At 25.3% G+C, this 13,865-nt stretch overlaps 1 protein-coding gene across 1 annotated transcript; it reads left to right on the forward strand.

Annotated features, from left to right (window-relative positions):
* Positions 1-4,800: 4,800 nt before the first annotated feature.
* Positions 4,801-10,132, forward strand: LOC129618978 (synaptic vesicle glycoprotein 2A-like). Its single transcript, XM_055534021.1, has 8 exons — positions 4,801-5,064; positions 7,334-7,446; positions 7,520-7,844; positions 7,915-8,281; positions 8,362-8,685; positions 9,064-9,202; positions 9,306-9,462; positions 9,529-10,132. The coding sequence occupies exons 2-8, from the start codon at positions 7,359-7,361 to the stop codon at positions 9,758-9,760; spliced, it is 1,632 nt and encodes a 543-aa protein (XP_055389996.1). The 5' UTR covers positions 4,801-5,064; positions 7,334-7,358; the 3' UTR covers positions 9,761-10,132.
* Positions 10,133-13,865: the final 3,733 nt, after the last annotated feature.

A 13,865-nucleotide genomic window follows, 5' to 3' on the forward strand; every position in this document is an offset into this window, starting at 1 on the left:
TATATCGTCAGTTCGGAATAACAATCGAATGTGAACATTTCTCGTCCCAATAACTATGTAAAATAATGAAACAATAACTGCGATAGTAAATAAATTTAAGAAAAATGATTTTGGGTGCGCCTAATCTAGATTGTTGTATCATAATGATATCTAAAATTCTTAATTTTTTAACTTAGGTTTTCTCAATTCAGAAGAACAGAATTGAACAGAATTAAAAACCTTATATCCACACAAAATATTTCGCACTACAAATGATTTAAAACTTGCAATAAATGCTATACACTTGTTGTTTAAATAACAACAGCACTTATATTAGCATAACAATTTCAAACTTAAAATATAATTAAACAAAAAAACAACACTAGCATAAAAATAATGCCAGTTAAAAATAAAAGCTAGTTTTTCACTTCTATTTTTATCAATAATTTTCTATAATCTATACGACTTGGTTATTTCCGCGAAAAAGTCATTTATCTACAACAAAAAAAAAAAAACTCTCAGGAGAGCAAAACAAATTTAAAAAAAAAAATATTGATGTAAAAATTGGGTTTTTTTAGACAATTCAATTTTTTTAAAAAAATTTTTGAAAAGAAAATAGCTTATTGGCTTATCTCTGTCTGTTTATCCGTCCGGCTCTCAATACTTTTATCCATTAAGAGAGAAAAATAAAATTTTATATATAAATAGATTTTCAGAAATTTTTTTTCGTAGCAGAAAATTTTCATTTATATTCTTCCTCTCTAAAAGTTGTAGCCCCTCAAAGTCCAAAAAAAAATGCCACATTTATTGACTATTTTTTAAATTCTACAAACGTAGAAAGATAGTGGCTACGGTTCCCTCTATCACGACATAACATATTTGCGCATAAAAATACCAAAATGGCCGTTAAAATTATCAGTTACCAAAAATCCCATTTTTGGTATCGTTTTTCTTCTAGATGTAGGAGTTGGAATTCTAAATAGTTTATTTCATTAGAAGAAAATTTCGCTTGTTTACTCTAATATGTATTTCATTGCATTCAACTTTGTCCTTATAAATGTATGTAGAATAATTTGCAATAATCATTGATTTTTTTGGAAATAATTACAACTTTTTCATTATAAGCACGTGTTGTTAATAATTACGAAGCTGATGCTGCATATTTTATTTCTATAATTAGAAGTTTTTCAATATAAACACGTTTTGTAAATAATTGCATGCTGTATATTTAGTTAAGAGCGAACTGCTTTAAGCTAGTTCATTTCTACACCATAGTGCATGTTCATAATTCTATTTATTACGCTAGTTGGAATTATACAAATAATGTAAGGTCCCTCTTATGTATCTTCCTCTCTCTTATATAAGCTCTTTTATGTATTTCATCCACAAGTTTTTTATATAAACATACATATTTTAGGAAGGTCGCACGTAGACAGTCTCTAAAAATCATGGGACATTCAAAGTTCATTTTATTTATTCCACTGACTTATAATGTTTCTGGATGTTAAAGAAAGCTAGATCAACCTCAACTCTTTAGGAAACTACTTTTAAAATTTGCGCATTGCACCATTCTGAGTTTCGCATTGAAAGGTGAAAAGTATAATAGTTTTGAAATTAAATTTCATAATGTTTCAAGTAGCAGTATAGGCAGTATATTTTGATTTCTCTCTTGAAAAATTTAAAGTGAGTGTCGTAAAGTTTTATTTTTCATTAAAGGAAAATTTTGCTTTCTCAATTTCTTAAGTTTAAATTTTTCTAATAAATTTTCTTTAGAATAATGCGTTTTTTCAGAACGTGTCCACCGCATAAAATGAGACCTTACAGTATACAATGTTTAGTTACATCATATTTAAGATCCATTAAGAGGTGATTCTAAAATTTTGAAGTTGATTTGGAGATCTGATTATAAGCATACTATTCTTTAAAATGTTGAGATTATCTTGGAATTTCACAATAAGATTTACGGTTTTATTTTTATTAAAAGTGATTTTGAATTTTCTATAAAGTTAGAAAAAAATTTTATAGAACATACCCTCATGGTATCAGGTTACAAATAATAATCTGAATGTCTGGTTTCTGTTTTGTTCCGCGTATTCATAAGGAAATAAAAGTGCCTCTTTAAAATTTTTTGCTAAATCGTTGAAATACTTGTTCAGAAACTCACATGCCTCATTTGATAACAGTAAGAGTATATAAGAGTCATAATTTATAACCAAATACGCGTATTTAATTCCTCTTAAAAAGGCCATAAATTCTAGAGATGGCAATTTTGCAACTAAATTGAAAAAATTCATTTTAAAATTAAACCATTTGTAATTATGTTTTTTTTTTTTGTGTTTAATCATGGCAGATTGTGCGTCTTACATTTAATATACATTCGAACTATGTAAAAAGTTGTTAAATTTCTTATTTCTTATATCTTAAAGAAACGTAGTCCTAAAATAGTGTTAAATATAAACCTTCGCTTGCCAGAAATAAATAAAATTTGTATATATAATTCTCAGAACATGTCTTGCCAGATAAAACATTAAGAAAAATTAAGTTTATTCGCAATACCAACTGTACCTTCCCGAATTCCGATAATATACAGGTGTTCAAAAAATTCGTGAATATAAAAAAATTTCAAATTTCTTTATGTTAATAAATGCGATTGATTATATGCTGAACCCACATTAGTTTTATCTTCATAAACAGGAAGTTATGCACTTGTTTAAAATAATACACTTGTTTATAACAGGAAGTTGTAAACAAGTGCATTATTTTAAAACAAATATGGAATTTCAAAAACAATCCCACAATTGTTCGCTTCAAATAATTATCAAAAGAATTCTAATTTAAATAAAATTTAGATGTTTTTCTAATATAACTAATTACACGAGTTTGATAGTGGAAACAACTTGTAATACTAATATTTAAAAATTTGAATTGAGCACACAAAAAAATTTATATTTGGGGTGATGCTGGCTACTAATTCTTGAAAAAGGAAATAATCTGTTTTAAGCATAGATCTTTCTAAATTTCACAAATTCTAACATAACTAACTTGTACCTAAATAATATTCTTATTTCAAATATTTAAGCAATACAACACACTCTATGAGAAATTATAATTTAACAGTAAATTCTAAATCATGTAAAACTTTCAGTTCAGACTTTGCGACATGTGTAATCTGCAGTAAAATTTCTATATTTTCAATAGCATATTGTACGAATACGAAGCGTTATTAAAAATTCAATGAGAAACGAAAGAAAACTATGAGCAAATGAAAAAAACTATTAATGAATTCGGGTCCGACTGAATATATTTTGTAAAGCAGCACAATTTCGTTGTATATGGCAAAATGATTCTTTTAATAAGCAATCTTCTAAGTAAATTAATCCCATTAATTTACCAAAATTATATTATACAATAAAGAATTTTTGCATACTTTCAGGTGTCAGCAAATATTAAAAGAAACCTTAGCTTAATGTTCAAATTTGGCTTCTTAATTAAAATTAGTAAACTTAGTTATTGTAATTTAAAATTAGTAGAAACATAAAGAATTTTGAATTTCTTCCTATTTTGAAAGGAAATAAACAATTTTGTTCACTTCTAAAAAAACTGTTGAGGTCTTAAACTTACATTTCAAAAAATTTGTATATAAAATTTCGTAAGTATAACACTATGTATTATAAAACTTCAACTCTTTAGAACTCTTTGAAAGAGTGTAAAAGTTTTGTAAGAAACCGCACTTGTAAAAGGACCCACCAAAAATTTTGTCCAATTCATGATTAGAAAACAAGATTTTTACTATATCATCCTCCTCTAAAAATTATAGCCGCCCCTAAAGTCTTAAAATATCTTTTTCTGACTATTTATTGACAGAACGACATACTTGCTATACCTCATAAAAGTACAGTTAGGCATTGTAGTGGCAAAAATCATTCTAAAACTTTTCTTTTTCAAATTTTTGATCTTTCCCTTTTATTCTTGATACTAAGCTATTAGAAGTCTGAAATTTTAGCAGTTTTTAGTAATTATTAAATAATTTTGACGCTTTGTTTTCCTGAAAATGTAATCTTTTGTGAATTTCTGTAGAAACAAAAAGCCAATCGTAAATGCCGTACAATCCCCACGAACAATTTTTTTCATAAAATTGTCCCACTTTTCTGCCTCCCCCCCCCCCCCCCAGAGATTATACCACATTACAGGTATAATCCTCTATATTGATACCAGGGAATTGCCATAATTTCGAAATTAATGTATAAGTATACTTTTAATTAGTAATTTTTTAAAATATTCATAAAATTTCTATTTACATAATTCATAATTATAATAAAAAGGAAAAGTAATTATGAAGGAATCGCAAGTATTTACTTAATTTAATCCTATAATTTTTGAAAATTATATTTTCATTCGAGAAAAACTGTTCAAGGATCTTTTTATAAGCTAATTACAATAAAAATCTAATTTATAAATAAAAATCTTTCTATTCATTAAAATAATAAAACAAAACATCTTTATCACATATTTATATATACATTATATACTTATAAATAAAAAACATAATATATAAACATATATATTTTTATATATTATGTTATATACATCGTTAGACCAATACAAAAATAATGTGCGATTATGTGACAATCTACTAATTGTTTATCATATTTTAAATTAAAAATATTTATTTAAATAAATAATAAAAAAAAAAATATATCTACATATATACGTTATATGTATAACATTATAATTTTAAATTTTCATATATATATATATATTTTTTTTTTTAAAGTATAAAAGCGAAATTAATATTAAAATTTAGAATTAGTAATAAAAATTTAATAGTTCGACCAAGATGTGAATTTGTATAATAATATTAAATAATTTTTCTTGATTTTTTGTTATACATATATATGTATATATACCTTATATTTGTTATACCATTAAAACAACGTTATATATATATTAAAGCACATATACACAAGAAAGAATAATTTTCAATGTTTAATAAAATTTTATTAGAGTGAAAGTGATCATATGATTTGAAGAAAAAAAAATTTTCCTTTAAATTTTTTATAAATTTCAAATAATATTCTTTTAAAAGTAAGTTCAAATAAAATGGAATATTGTTTAATTAATAATTAAATGTTATTGAAATTAATATATTATATAATATATATATATATATAGTGCAAATATGACCAAATAATTTTATTGAAAAAAATTACAATAATTAAAATACTTTTACTAAAATAAGACACACTGCACAATGATAGTGTTCTATAGGAAAATAAATATAAAAATAATAAAATTTTTTTTTTAAATTAATTTGCATCGAGTTTTTGTCATATTAGAATTTGCAAGTCGGGAAAACTCTATTAATATTATAGAGAAAAAATTTAAAGAAACACTGAGAAAAATTTTATGCAAATTAGATATCTTTTTTTTTAAAGATAAAAGACACCATAACCACATTTTATACTAATTTCCATTTATTATGTACTTCCTACCCCTTTATTTTTATATTGAATGTAATTCAAAACAATTTTAGAAATATACTACTATCAAATTAGTTATACTTTTGAGCCGTTTATGAAAATAAATTATCTAGTTAGAATAAAAAAAAAATTTTCAATGAGCTACAATAATTTCGTATATATTTTTAATTTAAAATTTAAAATATTTTTCGAAGAATTGAGAAATATTTAACGTGCAGCACACTTACAAATATATTCTCTTCTCTTTGTTAATGTTTTTATTTTAATACGAATAAACTTGTATCCATCAAATGCCGGTAAACTTATGCCCATTACTCAGCTAGATTTTATTTTGAAAAACAAAAAAGGACTATTACAAAACGAGCTATTTATGCAAAAATTTTGTTTGTTGCAAAATTTTTATATTACAATTGGATTATCAACGAAATTGTTATACAACGTATTATATATCTTGTAGTTTTATTTTACCCACAATTGAAATAATTTTGGGGCGCTAAAATAAAAATTATTTCTATACTTTATGTAAAAATATTACGAGTTATCAAATATTTTTTTTTTTCACACAGCAAGAATTTTTCGAAATAGTTCATGACCACTTTAGTAGATATGAGTTTTTTTTTCAGTGAAATTTAATTTTTTGAGCAATGCTTACTAAAATTATATTCTTAAATGGCACAATAGTACTGCTTTTTCGAATTAAGTTTTTATTTTATTTTTTTTGCCAGTGTATATATGAAAATTAAAAAAGGGAAGTTTCGAAAATTTTTTTTAATTTGAAACTTGTTGGTGGAAATATAATACTTGCAGTTCTTCATTTTTAAAAGAATTGCACACTGCAATCTAAGTACATAATTATAGAAGTCAGTTTTCAGAAGAACCCTACATTTATTCTCATTGTCCTTTAGCTTAAGAAATTATTGTTTTAAATTTTCATTAGAATAAAATCTAAATATGTTCTTGACTAATTTGCAAATACTGCTTATATAAATTTGCATTTACTTATGACCTTTTATTTTCATAAATAAGGAAATCATAAAATATGAAAAATGGAACAAATTTCCATAAGAAAAAAGGAACGATTATCATAATTAATTCACTTAAACGTCCAAATGAGTTGAAATTTTTATCTTTAAAACAAAAATATCATTCAAATTTTACTCACACAATAGATTTGAATAACTAAGCTAGCTTAATACAAAATATTAATATATTAAATCATCGCCTAAATATATGCAAAAAAAATCAAAATTAGGAATATATTATTAGAAAAAATTGTGCATATTTTTATTATGTATTTATGTATGTATATACCTATATATAATATATATGTAGATGGCTGCAGCTTTAAAACTCTCAATAATCGTTATTTTAATCCATTTTAAAATTAGAAAATCACAAATAAACTCGCCACTCCAACTTGTTCCTTAATACATTCTGAAAAGATGAAAAGAATTTCAAATTAATATCAGATTATTTTCTATAATATGCACGAGAAATAATGTAATTATAATTTTTGCACAAGAAATCCTGATGTAATTTTTAAAAGAGTAACACTGGTTTCAATAAACTTTGTTTAACTAATAGGAAAAAAATATGCTGTGCGATCTGTTAAACACATCAGTAAAACACATTGCAGTTCCTTTCATAATTAACTACTTCAATACTTAGTAAACCTATTTTACGAAAATAAAATAATAAAGCTAATATAAAATGTTGAAGCATGAACAAAAACAGCTGTGAACACTGTTATATTTAAATCATTACTTGTTGTAGAATTTTCATATGTTTATAAAATTTTCCAATTCATCTCAAATAGAGTTTTCATTTTAGCTATAATTTAAAATTGCATATTACAAAATTTCTTTAAATTTTAGTTGATTTAAAAAATCAAATTGAAAAATGGCAATTGTTGATAGTACAGAAAGAAGATCATCTAAACCAAGAAAAAAGGGACTAGCAACATTTGAAACAGCATTATGTGAAACAAGTATAAGAATTAAATATTAATCTTTTATATAAATTCATATTTAACCATTTTTTTTTTCTTTATTGCCTTGCAGAATTCGGAAAATTTAATTATATTTTAATATTTTTATCTGGTGTCATATTAGCTAATGTTCTATTAGAAACTTTAGGAATTAGTTTTGTTTTACCAGTGGCACAATGTGATTTAAAATTAACAACACAAAAGAAAGGAATTTTACATTCAATTGGCTTTGCTGGTATTATAACAAGTTCACATCTTTGGGGTTTTCTAGCAGATACAAAGGGTCGACGTAAAGTTATTTTACCAACTCTAGTTTCTGGTTTTATAGCATCATTTTTATCGAGTTTTTCAAATGAATTTTGGTCAATGGTTATATTCAGATATATTAATGGATTTTTGTAAGCAAAATTATTTAATTTTTCATTAATTCTATAATTAATATAAAAAAATTATAATATATAAATGTAGTGTATCCGGAGGTTCAGCAACAATATATGCATATTTAGGTGAATTTCATACAGCTAAAACAAGAAGTCGTGCTATTATGGGTGCTTCAGTTATATTTGGTATGGGTGCTATGGTATTACCATTATTAGCAATGGCAATTCTTAATTATGAATGGAGTTTTCATATTGATTTACTTGGTATTGATTATAAACCATGGAGATTATTAATTGTTGTATTAGGTTTACCTGGTTTATTAAGTGCATTATGTTTATATCAATTACCTGAAAGTCCAAAATTTGTATTATCAATTGGTAAAGAAGAAGAATCATTAAATATATTAAAAAATATTTTCGCAATTAATACTGGAAAAGATAAAGATGAATTTAGTGTAAGTTAAAAAAAAAGATTTTTATTTAAATTATATTTTATAAACATTCATAATAAACAATTATATATACCAATATACAGATAATAACAATAGCACCTGACTTAGAAAGTACAATACAACGTCAAAATATTCCAAATCTTAAATCAAATCCATTAACATTTGTTTGTAAATCAATGTGGAATCAAACAGTACCATTATTTTCAAAAGAATTTGTTAGAAAAACAATTTTAGCATGTACAATACAATTTTCAATATTTTTTACATCAAATGGTATGTACATGTGGTTTCCATTCATATTAAATACAATGATGGAATATTCAAAAAATCATCCTGGACAATCAGTAAAAATGTGTGATGTTGTTCATGAAAAATTATTAAAATTACCAATTGGAGAAACATTGGAAGTAAGTTTGAAAATTATTTTAAAAATATTTAATGAAATTTACATTTTAATTAATTGTTAATAAATTACAATCAGACAATCATATAAAATTTATAAAATAACGCAAATCAAGAGCGTAACAATCCCTAGACTAATTTACATTACATAAATGCGTAATTCGCCACAAAAAGTAGAACCCAAGCAGCATTAAACAGTGCTGATAGCTAGAAATTTTTTACTAGATTGTCTTCTTCACATTTCAATTGAATGAGATTTGAAAATCATATTAGTATACTACTGAACTAAATTAAGCTATACAACTTTTAGCACCTCATTTTTAAAAATATTTACGAGTACTTTAATATTATGATAACTTAATTAAATTTTTATTTCTGTATAGGATGATAGCGAACTTACTTGCAGTGGGAAACTTGAAATCGATACATTTTTACATTCGCTTACTTTAGAAGTTATGTATTCTGTAGGTTTTGCAATTATTGGATTTATAATTAATACAATTGGAAAACTTCCAATACTTTGTAAGTAATACTTTTAATATATAATTGCATTAAATTCGAATATAAATGCACAAAAACAAAATTTAAATTAATATTAATTTAAAATTTAAAAATATTTCAAAAGTTTTCATAATGACTGGATGCGGTTTATGTGGTATAGCAAGCATATATGTAACAACACCAATTATAGCCGTATATCTTTATATTGTATTATTAGTATGTGGTTTAGCAATAGCAGTTGTTAATGCTGCTACTGTTGATTTATACCCCACACATTTAAGGTATGTCATATAATTTTTTACTTATCTCTTTAAACAATTTAAATTTCTATTCTTAAAATTTTATAGAGCTATGGCAATATGTATTTCATTAATGTTTGGACGTCTTGGTAGTGCTGTAGGTGCTAATGTTGTTGGATCAATTTTAGATTATAGCTGTGAAGGAACATTTTATGTTTCTGGATTAACATTAATTTTAGGGGGATTTTTAGGTTTTCTTATACCAAAACCACCAGAAAATATGGAATTAAGATCAAGAGAAAGTAGTCTTGTATCAATGACGGGAAATTCTCCACCTTAATGTTAATTAATATAACGTATATAATATGGATTAATATTTATAATATATATTCATTTCAAGTCTGCTTAAAAATTCACATAAATAGTCTGCATAAATACAGTAAGGTATTACTAATTTTATAATCACATACATATAATTTATATATAATATAAAAAGATTTTCCTGTTCTCAATTAATCATATAAAGTGCATATATTATAAAATTATATGATGGAAAAAACAATCAAACTATAAAAGTCTGACTGATATCGACATTATGAATATTTTTTTTATATAAATTTTAATTTAAGAAAAGTCTGTAATTTATTATGATTGTATATAAATAGTTAATTAAGAAGCTGAAAATATAAAAAATCTGAACCATTATCATATAAAAATAGAAACCAAAATAAATAAAAACTTGAGAGTTTTAAATCGATATACAAATAATGTTCTACTCATATAATAGTTTTTCCATAACAAGAACCATTTGAAAGAAACTTGATTATAACAAAATATGGTATGGAAAGAATATTATAGTTTTGAGAATATTTTATAAATAAAATTAACCTTTTTTTGTTATCATTTGTTTTCAAGCAACTAATATAGTTTCTCCTCTTATTCAGCACAAGTTTGGCGAAAATTTTCTTTTGCATAAGTTTTTAACTATTTCTAAGAATTCAATTGTTTACATTTAAGGAGTAAAAAGGAAAAACGTATCGGAACATATATGTATGTTTTTGATCAGCGTCGAATTCTAAGTTGATTTAGCCATGTTTGCTTGTCTGTCCGTTTGTTTGTCTGTCCATCTGTCCGACCCCATGACAACTCAAAAATAAGTTGAGCTAAGCACACCAAATTTTCAGATATGATTTATAGTAGTAAATGCCGGAACCCTGTTTAAATTAAATGTGATCGAGACAGTGCTTCGAATAGCTGTTCTACAACTTTCAAAGTTATTTGCCATTTGGCTATATTTCAAAATATTTATTGAAATTGATATAATCAACTCTATTATTTTTTCTCGTTTAAGTATATGTATATTTTTTTTTTTTCCTTCTTCACTCCTTTTAAGGAGTATAGAGCTAATGCATGATATCTATCATGTTCTAGTTTCTATAATCATAGAGTTAGCTAGGTAGGTGACTAGCCTACCGTAGAGAAACTTCAATAGAAAGAAAATAAAATTCATAAGAGTTAAAGTACATTTATAACTGCAAAAGAAATCGCTAAAAATGATGTCTCTAATGGACAAAAAAAAATCAAAAATGTTAATATTAAAGAACAAAAACTCGTTTAACAATGAAAAGGATTAGGACAATGAAAAGTTGGAATACCGTTACCCCAAGGTGAAATTTGTAAAACCCAAAATGTCAATGTGACTATCAACGAAATTTGACAGTAAATAGCTAGTCGTTATTTTAATGATAACAAATCATGCAAAAGAAATGATAATCTGTAACAAGTACACTTATTTTATCTTACTATACCCTTAATACACATAGTTCCACACAGGCAACTGATTGTTACCCTTAATGCCCATAGTTTCCAACAGGCAACTGATTATTATCCTTAATACCCATAGTGTCCATAGGTAACTAATTATTACCCTTAATACCCATAGTTTCCCACAGGCAACTGATTTTATCTGACTAACCCTTATCAATTCCAAATATACGTTTTAAAAATTTTAAAATATAGACTAAACTTGTTCTCTTTGAATATTAAATACTAGCAACTGAATTTCGGTTATTTTTGGAGAATGGAGAACACATGTACATAATTTGAAGGACATTCTTTTCACTTGATATTTACATTATACGAATATAGGATACATATTTAATGATTTTATTCTCTCCGTTCAAATAAAATAGAATAGTTCAGAGTGTACATGACGTGACAGTGCATATTTTCCAAAGTAACGCCAGCAGAAGTAAAATATATTCAATTACTTCTTTCATTTTATTATTAACAAAACATTTTATTTCTTTATTCTTATTGAAATTTGAAAAAACTTCAGAATTTCAAAAAAAAATATATTCCAATTTGCTAAAATTTTAAAAAGTGTTTGTTTTAAGAAAAGGCAAAAACTATGTATAGCGTAAAAATTTGGGTAGTCTAATTCTCTCGGAAAATTTTTATGTCATCCTAGAAGAATTGGAAATTATTTTGACTATTAAAAATAAAATATGATAACTTGTCAGCAAAACTAAAAAGTTATCAGCAAAAAACTTAGAAGTTATCAGTAAAACAACTCGGGTAAGTAGAAATTTCATAGTAATTGCTTAAAATACCTATATCTTGGAAATACTTTACATTTGGGATCCACTCTTGAACAAAAATTGCACCCATTTTCGATCCTCTAAGCCATGGTATATATTATTGTATAAATTTCTGAATTATCCTGTATATATATATATATAGTTATGTTAATGCCTTCTTTTACCCTCTTTTAAACTGTAGTTCTTATGCATATTTATAATATTGCATTTGAGGAACGTAAAAAAAAATCTGATGTGGTCAGCACATAACCGACCGCATTGTGTATTGCCTAGTTAATTGAAAGTGTTACGGAATATTATAAAAATGTCTGTTAAATACTTCTTTCCAATTTTTAGGGCATTAGTAAGCTTATAGTTAACATACCTAGAAAAATGTAAATTTGGCTGTAAGTACTTAGGCCGTTAGACCGAATTCCCTGAAATGCTCGCCAATTAGTTTCTGTAACAACCAGAACTCACATATCAAATTTCAAAAAATTCCATCAATTCGTTCCGCTGATATGGTGAAAAATGTAAAAGCGGATCAGTTTTCGAGCCCTGATCTTTCCAAAAAATTTATAGATTAATTCTTTTAACACCTCGAATTCAAATATTAAATTTCAATGAAATCGGTTGATTATTTCTCTTTATATACACAAAAATGTATATTTGGCCCGTAGTTAACCTCTAACTGACCGACAGACCGACAGATCGACAGACCGTCAAACCGACAAACCGACAGACCGACAGACCGGCAAACCGACAAGTTGATAAAAATAGTTTATTTACACTTCCCTACTATGGAGAAGTGCATTCCCACCGAAAATTCAATATGCAAAATTTGTTGCCATCACATAAGCTACCTATATTGTATACACAATACGGTCGGTAAAAAAGAAAATCGAAGAAGCGCAAATATTCAGAAATCGAAACTAAATGTAATTTTCTTTGGCGCAGTGTGCATTTGCCTATGTTCAATTTTTCCGACTTTATTAATTCTTTTTAAATCCAAAATCATATATGTACATAAACAGATGTGTCTTAAATTAACCTAGTTGTTTTCTTATATAAATTCTAAAAGTGTACCATTAATTATTATGATTGTTATATGAAAAAATCCACTAATGTTTTTTTAACCAGAAATAAAACTTTAATATCATAAAGGCACAGACCTAGCAAAAAGAAACAATATATATGTAAATAATTATATTACTTTATTTATAACATAATCTATTTATTTATTATGAATTATTTTGTTAAGAATTAAAGTTACTTACGTATTTGAAGATTGCCTAAGATTTTAACGGTAGTAGATAATTTTTTTTCCTTTTTTTTTTGTAAAAAGTAATACAGTAATCCCTTCTATAACGTATATTTTTCTACGTTAAATTACGTTAAAAAGAGGTTTGGAAAAAAAACAGAAGTACCATGTACCATATTACATTTTACCAGGTTTATTAAGGTGTTTTATGGTTATAAAATTAGTTTGACTAGCAAGAAATCGTATGAAACGTATTTATATTACAATAATATTTGCCGATACATTAGCATTTTAAGATAAAAAATAATCCTCTAGCAGTGGGTAAAGTACTGACTATGGACAACATGCGGCCTATTCAACTTTAAAATGTAGCCTATCATTCTGCTCGCAAGAACAAAATTATATTTGATTGCGATTGTTAAAATTTTTCAAAAAAATTTTAGGAAATCAATCATAGATACTAGATATAGGTCTATTCTCTTCAAATTTATTATTTGTTAACACAAAACAATCAATAAAATCAGGTGGGCAAAAACTCGAATGACTCTGGTATTCTTTGATACAATTCCAAATATTGATTACAACATTTTGGGATCTTTCTGAAA

The sequence above is a fragment of the Condylostylus longicornis genome, unplaced genomic scaffold (assembly GCF_029603195.1).
Source record: "Condylostylus longicornis isolate FDR11 unplaced genomic scaffold, ASM2960319v2 ptg000010l, whole genome shotgun sequence".
Lineage (NCBI taxonomy): Eukaryota > Metazoa > Arthropoda > Insecta > Diptera > Dolichopodidae > Condylostylus > Condylostylus longicornis.

What these genes read in the sequence shown, in the direction of transcription:
- LOC129618978 (XM_055534021.1), top strand. Translation starts at nt 7,359, where the DNA reads ATGGCAATTGTTGATAGTACAGAAAGAAGATCATCTAAACCAAGAAAA. An exon ending in AACAGCATTATGTGAAACAA is followed by an intron (nt 7,447 to 7,519) that starts GTATAAGAATTA and finishes ATTGCCTTGCAG; the next exon opens with AATTCGGAAAATTTAATTAT. An exon ending in CAATTGGAGAAACATTGGAA is followed by an intron (nt 8,686 to 9,063) that starts GTAAGTTTGAAA and finishes ATTTCTGTATAG; the next exon opens with GATGATAGCGAACTTACTTG.